Source organism: Malus domestica, chromosome 05, assembly GCF_042453785.1.
Source record: "Malus domestica chromosome 05, GDT2T_hap1".
NCBI lineage: Eukaryota > Viridiplantae > Streptophyta > Magnoliopsida > Rosales > Rosaceae > Malus > Malus domestica.
This window is the reverse complement of record NC_091665.1, coordinates 30522245-30530876: the sequence shown is the minus strand read 5'-3', so window position 1 is coordinate 30530876 and position 8632 is coordinate 30522245. Positions and strand designations below refer to the sequence as shown.

Here is an 8632-nt window from a genome sequence, read left to right as displayed (position 1 = left end):
TAAAGCAAAAGGAGAAAAGAAAACAGAAGGGGAGGATGAAGCTGGAACCTTCCTGATTTCTCTAAACGGGTCTATTAAAAGTTAGGTCACTTTGGAATTTTCAAGAACTATCCCATGCATATCTCCAACGTCCATGCCCTATAAATACATAGATCAACCTTCACACCCTGACAAAGACACCAGACACCAGACACTGCCATATCGATCCACCAATCCAATATTCCAGTATTCCTGCTGACAAATAAACTATATAAGAGCAATGAGGAAACAACCTTCTCTTAATATTGTCATCACCTTGTGCCTTCTCCTTTTTCTTTTTAGGTCATCCAATGGGTCCTTGCTGCCGTTCATGGATCGACCAGGAACTAGTTCTCTGGTCGATCTCTTGCCGGAGCACTTTCCAGATCCGTTCCGAGTGCTAGAACAGCTCCCATTTGAACTTGGAAAAGAAGAGAGCCTGCTGGCACTCTCACCAGCAAAAGTGGACTGGAAAGAAACGCCGGAGGGTCATGTTATAATGTTAGATGTGCCAGGACTCAACAAGGAGGAGCTGAAAATCGAGGTTGAGGAGAACCGGGTTCTGAGAGTGAGTGGAGAGAGGAAGAGGGAAGAAGACAAGAAAGGGGATCACTGGCACCGAGTTGAGAGGTCTTACGGAAAATTTTGGAGGCGGTTTAAGTTGCCTGAGAACGTGGATTTAGACTCCATCAACGCCAAGTTGGAAAATGGGGTTCTCACGGTGACGCTGGCCAAGTTGTCCCCTGATAAGATCAAGGCAGCTACTAGGGTGATTAGCATCTCTACCACTGGAGGAGGAGGAGGAGGAGATCAGGGTGAACCTGCCAAGCTCAAGAGTAGCGAGCCCAAGCAAGAGCTTTAACTTAGAAAGCAAGGACATTCAGTGCCTTGCTTCAAGTTTGGCCGATAACCCTCAATTTCATTGTGCGTCTTGGATTTGTAATGGTGTTGCTTACCGTTTAGCTAAGTTTTATCGTAAGTTTGGTTTGAGGATCATCTTGAAGTTATTCAGGATGTCATCTTCTAAGACTCCTCTTGTAATTAAGTTTGAGCTTTTCGAATCAAACTATCATTTATCTTACAAAATGATAAAATTAAAAAAATTAAAAAAAACACATAAATACATAAATGCCAAGAAAATTGTCCAAGTTTGATTCAATAAATTTGTTAATCTAAAGGAGTAGAATGAGTTTGTGCATCGCTAAAAGGAAACAGCATATACTCCTCCATATGCATAACTTTATTTGATATTTTCATTTAATTTAGGAGTGATGCTAAAGAAATTATCTTTTTTATTACAATATATAAATAGTTGAATTCTTTTTTTAAATTAATAAAAAAATGTCTAATTATCAATTGCTAATAGTTTAGAGATTGGAACCCAAATTTTGAAAAAACTTTTGGATCCGGATTTCGAGTAAATGCTTGAAGAATACAAATTTGATACGAGTAATATGGAGTAGGGAGATAAGAGAGAGAGAGAGTTGTAGATGAGAAGTCTGCAATTGCAAAAATGGAGACGGCCGCAGTTGGAGAAGAGGTCTGCAATTGCCGAGATGGATGCGGCGAAATGGTTTAGCAATTGCAGCTTTAGGCTTTAATTAGAATTAGATGCCTCATTTTAGATTTTTTTTAAATTAAACATCTGTTGCTTTTCAATTTTTGATTAAAGTGCTTTTACTTTTAATTAAATTTTATATTCCAGATATATTCTTAATTTAAGTATTTTATAAATTCTTTTAAATCCATTTTTATGTAAAAAAAATGTACTCAATAATATTCATTAATTTATTGCTATTTTTATGGAATCTCATCCCTTCTTCAATTTAAGGATTCAATTATATCTACTGAGGTTCAAGATTAATTGGATGAAATATAGTTTTTCCAATTTCCAACTCAACATTTTATATAGATTATAAAAAAACAAGAGTTCGTTTATAATTAAAATTGAGATGTAGACTAGGCTGCCTAATTTCATACAACTGAAAATAAATTTGAATTTTTTAACAACTACTTATAGTAGAAACGTGAACTAAGAGTTTTCATATTTTTATTTTTATTTAAAATGAGTCCTTATTCCAATAATTAATTATTAAGAGTTGACAAAAAATATTTTTTAGTGCAATGTTTTAATGTGAAAAGTTATCTTTTTTTTGGGTTACACAACTTACACATAACGTACCATAAGTTTTGTACGTACCAAAATAAGGATAATACAACGTACGAATAACTTGGTACGTACTAAATAAAGAATTGCATAACGTACCAAAAGCAATATTTATAACGTACCAAAATACTAATATGTACCCAGATTAAATTTATATAACGTACCAATAACGTACCAAATGATTGGTACGTTATATTTAATATATATGTTTGGTACGTTATATTTAATATATGTGTAACATCCCACATCGTCCAGGGGAGTGATCCTTAAATGTATATTCTCATCTCTACCTAGCACGAGGCCTTTAGGGAGCTCACTGGCTTCAAGTTTTATAGGAACTCCGAAGTTAAGTGAAAAGGAGGCCAGAGCACTCCCAAGATGGGTGACCCACTGGGAAGTTGCTTGTGAGTTCCCAAAAACAAAATCGTGAGGGAATGGAAAGCCCAAAGCGGACAATATCGTGCTACGGTGGTGGAGCAGGCTCGAAAAGTGATCCGCCTCGAGCCAGGATGTGACAAATGGTATTCGAGCCAATCCCTGGTCGGAAGTATGTCGATGAGGACGTCGGGCCCCTAAGGGGGGTGGATTGTAACATCCTATATCGTCCAGGGGAGTGATCCTTAAATGTATATTCCCATCTCTACCTAGCACGAGGCCTTTTGGGAGCTCACTGGCTTCAGGTTCCGTAGGAACTCCGAAGTTAAGCGAGAAGGAGGTCAGAGCACTTCCAGGATGGGTAACCCACTGGGAAGTTGCTCGTGAGTTCCCAAAAGCAAAATCGTGAGGGAATGATAAGCCCAAAGTGGACAATATCGTGCTACGGTGGTGGACAGGCCCGGGAAGTGATCTGCCCCGGGCCGTGATGTGACAAATGGTATTAGAGCCAATCCTTGATCGGAAGTGTGTCGACGAGGACGTCGAGCCCCTAAAGGGGTGGATTGTAACATCCCACATTGCCTAGGGGAGTGATCCTTAAATGTATATTCACATCCCTACATAGCACAAGGTCTTTTGGGAGATCACTAGCACGAGGCCTTTTGGGAGCTCACTGGCTTCAAGTTCCGTAGAAACTCCGAAGTTAAGCGAGAAGGAGGTCAGAGTACTCCTAGGTTGGGTAACCCACTGGGAAGTTGCTCGTGAGTTCCCAAAAATAAAACCGTGAGGGAATGGTAAGCCCAAAGCGGACAATATCGTGCTACGGTGGTAGACATGCCCAGGAAGTGATTTGCCCCGGGCCGGGATGTGACAAATCGTATTAGAGCCAATCCCAGATCGGAAATGTGTCGATGAGGACGTCGGGCCCCTAAGGAGGTGGATTGTAACATCCCACATCGTCCAGGGGAGTGATCCTTAAATGTATATTCCCATCCCTACCTAGCACAAGGCCTTTTGAGAGCTCACTGACTTCGGGTTCCGTAGGAACTTCGAAGTTAAGCGAGAAGGAGGCCAGAGCACTCCCAAAATGGGTGACCCACTGGAAAGTTGCTCATGAGTTCCCAAAAACAAAACCGTGAGGGAATGCTAAGCCCAAAGCGGACAATATCGTGCTACGGTGGTAAAACGGGCCCCGGATATGGTGGACCCAGGCTGGGATGTGACATATGTGCATGTTATATTTCATAATTGTATGTTAATAGGATGTTTATGTGTTTTTAGAATTTAAAACAACAAATTATTTGAATAAGAAAAATTCATTTTGAACGAATTATGATAAGATAAGATAGGAAGTTTGTGGTGATTTTAGAATATTTGTGATATTATTTTCTGAACTAGTTGGTTAATTAAATACAATAAAAATCATAATTTTTAATTAAAAATCAGTAGAAGAATGTTTGATCAAAAGTTTAAAAGTTATAGATGTTTGATTAAAAAAATTCAAATTTGAGGCATCTATATCAAAATGCCCCTTCTTTTTTTTTAAATCTTTTATTTTGAGTGTAACGATATATTATATACTAAGAATATCGAATATCTCCAACTCATGAGATAAAATTTAAAATATAAACTTCAAAACTTCCCAAACTATCTCAACCATTAGATAGGATTTCAGCGGCTTAAATTATTCTGGATTCACTAAATTATAATATTTCAAAACTTTTTTTGTTTTTTATTTATAATTTAACGGTTATGATCAAATAAGATTAAATTTAATAGTAAAAAAAGATTTGACGACCCAAATCTGTTGATGCACAAAATCAGTGAGGACTTTGGTACAACAAAAAGTGTCAAGTTTGTGACCTGTCCTAGATTGCTCCGATGACTAGTGTGGATAAGTATGTAAATGGATAGAGACAGGGAAGCAAACACAAAATGTACGTGGTTCACCCAGATTGACTACGTCCACGGAGTAGAGAAGTTCTTATTAATTGTGAAGGGTTTACACAAGTACATAGGTTCAAGCTCTTCTTTAATGAGTACTAGTGAATAATTTAGTACAAATGACATTAGGAAATATTGTGGGAGAATGATCTCCTTTTATAGAAGAGAGTTTCTAGCTTTGTTCTGACATTGACACGTGTCATGTTGTGAATGGCTTCCGATGTTGACATGTGTCGCGTTGTGATTGGCCTCCTGATTGGAGAGAAACTCTTCTGGGTCCTTGATGGTATAACGTTGACCGGTACTCTGTAGTTTCGGGATTGGTCAAGTATGGTACAAACAATGTTCCCCTAAGTTCCTGAGTGAGGGAAGCTCCTCGGTTGGGGACTTGCAAGATCCAAGCCGCTGAGTAATCACGAAACTTCCAAATACCGAAGTGTGGTCTTGTCTTCACTTACCTTATCTGTCTCATAGGTAGATGTGACATCTTCTTTGGAAGTACTTTTCCTACATCCAAGGATGGTATCTTTAATCGGTGGAGATGCATAAGGTAATGTATCAATTTGACTTGAAGCTTACTTGTAGTTTCAGGCTTGGTCAAGCGCGATACAAACCATGTAGTAGGAGTCCTCCAAGTCGCCGAGCTGGGAGATTTGCCAAAAAAAGTGACAGACAAGGTAAGCAATCAGAGTTCCAAGCAATCAGTCCCAGATCATAAGTTTTATTTTGAGTTCCGGCTGACTGTTCTCATTCCCCCTATCTTGCAGGCAGCAAGGAGGATAAAGAGAAGAAAAATGAGAAGAGATGATATGAGATACTTTTGCTTTTGAAGAAGTAAATTTTCACAGGCTTATTCTTGAATTGGGCTGGAGGGTTTTCTGGTTTCCTCCAGAGTATAAGGCCGATTCAAGAATTTGAGGGTCAAAACAAGTCCATCAAATCTAGAGTACGTTCGACCCTGATGATATGAGATATTTTTGCTATTGACAAAATCTAGAGTATGTATCGGCATGTGTTCTGTTACGCTTGTCTCCACATTCTTCCTTGTATCCTTCTTACTTGCCCTATCTGTTCCTCAAACATATGTGGTATCTTCTTTGGAAGCATAAGATGTTGAAGATAAGTACTCGAGAGCAATGCCAGGTAAGTAATCAGGCAAGGGGTTCCAGGTAGTCAATTCCTGATTGGAAGCTTGATTCCAAATGCTGACTGATTGCTCTCTTTCTCTTTGTCTTACAGGTAAGAACAAGGGCAAAGGAAAAGACAAGGAAAAAGCATGATATGGGGTACTCTTGCTTTTGACCCTGATGATATGAAATACTCTTGCTTTGGTGTGGCTGGTTTACATAGGTATTATTGGGGGGGGAAAGAAAGTTGAGTATTTCGAGAGGCTTCATTGGGAGTGCCCTTTCAGATATGAGGAAAGGTTGAGCATTTTTGCAGGTCTGCCTGTCCGTGGAAGATGGAGGTTGACATTTATAGGAGTCTCCTTAACAACAACTAGTAATGTTATTCATTTACCCTTCTTGGTCATAGCAATGTAGTGGGAACTGCAAGCTTCACGTGTTTTAACTTTGTCAAAGCACTTTGAAAAAATGGTATGTGGTATCTGGAAAGCTAATGTTACGTGTGAAGATTACAGACAAATTTTATCTAAGGAATTTGGCTCTCGAAGTTCAAAGAGCGGTGCCTCTTCGATTTTTGAACAAGCAATCCTGTTGGGGATCTGGCTCTCAAGATTCGGAGAGCGTTGCCTCTTCGATTTTTGAACAAGCAATCCTATTGGGGATCTGGCTCTCGAGATTTAGAAAGTGGTGCCTCTTTAATTTTTGAGAAAGCAATTCTGGTAGGAGTCTGGCTCTCGAGATTCGGATAGTGATGCCTCTTCGATTTTTGAGAAAGTAATCCTAGTGGGAGTCTGGCTCTCGAGATTCAAATAGCAGTGCCTCTTCGATTTTTGAGAAAACAATCCTGGTAAGAGTCTAGCTCTCGAGATTCGGATAGCAGTGCCTGTTTGATTTTTTAGAAAGCAATCCTGGTGAGAGTCTGGCTCTCGAAATTTGGGGAGCGGTGCCTCTTCGATTTTTGAGAAAGTAATCATGTTGGGAGGGTTTTCTCGATGTGAGTAACGGTTGGGCATTTTTGTCAGTCTGTCTTGTCACGGAGCACAGAGGTTGACACACATATGGACTTTCCAGTTATCAAGCAGTGGTGTTGTTCCTTTACCTTTGTGGGTAATGGTAAAGTAGCTGGACCTTCAAAATTTATGTGTTTAAACTTTGTCAGAGATCTTTGGCAAAGTTATCTGTGGTACCCGATGAGCTGATGTTGCGTGTGGGGATTGTCGACATATTTTACTCAGGAAAATCTGCTTCTCGAAATCCGGATAGTGGTGCCTCTTCAATTTTTGAACAAACGGCCCTGTTGCCTTTCTTTTATAGGGGCACCAATTGTGTGCAAGAAATACGTTCAAAGAGTTATTGTTTGTAGGAATTTTCCCCTTATTTTCGTACTTCAGAGATTTATTGGACCTCATTTCTCTTACTACATGGTTTGTATCGCGCTTGACCAAGCTTGAAACTACAAGTAAGCTTCAAGTGAAATTGATACATTACCTTGTGTATCTCCACCGGTTAAAGATACCACCCATGGATGGAGAAAAAGTACTTTCAGATAAGATGCCACATCTACCTATGAGACAAATAAGGCAAGTGAAAACGATACCACACTTTAGTACTTAGAAGTTTCGTGATTACTCAGCGGCTTGGATCTTGCAAGTCCCCAACCGAGGAGCTTCCCTCACTTGGAAACTTAGGGAAGCACTATTTATACCATACTTGACCAATCCCAAAACTACTGAGCACTGGTCAACGTTATACCATCAAGGACCCAAAAGAGTTTCCTTCCAACTAGGAGGCCAATCACAGTACGACACGTGTCGACATCAGAAGCCAATCATAACGCGATACGTGTCAACATCAGAAGCCAATCACAACATGACACGTGTCAATGTCAGAACAAAGCTAGAAACTCTTATATAAAAGGAGATCATTCTCCCACAATATTTCCTAATGTCATTTGTACTAAATCATTCACTAGTACTCACTAAATGAGAGCTTGAACCTATGTACTTGTGTAAACCCTTCACAATTAATGAGAACTCATCTACTCCGTGGACGTAGCCAATCTAGGTGAACCACGTACATCTTGTGTTTGCTTCCATGTCTCTATCCATTTGCATACTTATCCACACTAGTAACCAGAGCAATCTAGCGAAGGTCACAAACTTAACACTTTCTATTGTATCAAAGTCCTCACTGATTTTGTGCATCAACAGAAGCATTCATGTTAAAGCTTTAAACCCCGAGTGTTTCATTGCTAGGAATGTAAAAGGATTAGGACCGAGTTGCCCAAATCACCTTTTTATTGAATTCATGCCAAATAGTCTTCGTTGCATAAGATGCCGAACGGCTGAAGCTTAACACTTGTACAATGTGAATTTACTTGTAATAGTACTTCAAGTGATCAGCATTCCATGGATGGCCAAGGGTCTTGCCATAAGAGCTTCTAAGCTTATAGGAGCCAGGGCGACTGATGTCAATAACTTCAAACGGTCCATCCCAGTTTGGACTAAGTGTTCTTTCACTCGGAACTCTGTCGCAGAGTAATCTTTTCTTCAATACCCAGTCCCCCACTTTGAAAGAACGAGGTTTGACCCTTGAGTCATAGTAGTTGGAGATGCGCTGCTTGTAGGTGGCATTCCTCAAGTGAGCCTGGTTTCTGTGTTCCTCGACTAGATCTCAGTTGAGGGTAAGTTGTTTGTCATTTTCACTTTGCACGTAGTTCTGGACTCGAAACATTGCTTGCTCAAACTCAACTAGGACAACTGCCTCTGTACCAAAGGCAAGTGAGAATGGGGTTTCTCCTGTTGATGTCCGATACGAAGTGCGGTATGACCAAAGAACTTGGGGTACAAATTCTTGCCAACAACCTTTAGCCTTGTTCAAGCCGGTTTTCAAAGTTCGCTTGATTATTTTGTTGATGGCTTCGACTTGTCCATTAGACTGAGGATGAGCTAGGGAGGCAAAACATAAGTTGATGTTGAACTTAGAGCAGAACATCCTGAAC

The 8632-nt window shown here is 39.9% G+C and overlaps 1 protein-coding gene across 1 annotated transcript; it reads left to right on the top strand.

Moving 5' to 3' along the window:
- On the top strand, positions 1-1104 carry LOC103435785 (22.0 kDa class IV heat shock protein-like). Its single transcript, XM_008374199.4, has one exon. It carries the CDS (start codon positions 260-262, stop codon positions 878-880), a length of 621 nt encoding a protein of 206 aa, XP_008372421.2. The 5' UTR covers positions 1-259; the 3' UTR covers positions 881-1104.
- Positions 1105-8632: the final 7528 nt, after the last annotated feature.

Excerpts from the sequence above, each read along its gene's own strand:
- LOC103435785 (XM_008374199.4), top strand. The coding sequence starts at position 260 with ATGAGGAAACAACCTTCTCTTAATATTGTCATCACCTTGTGCCTTCTC.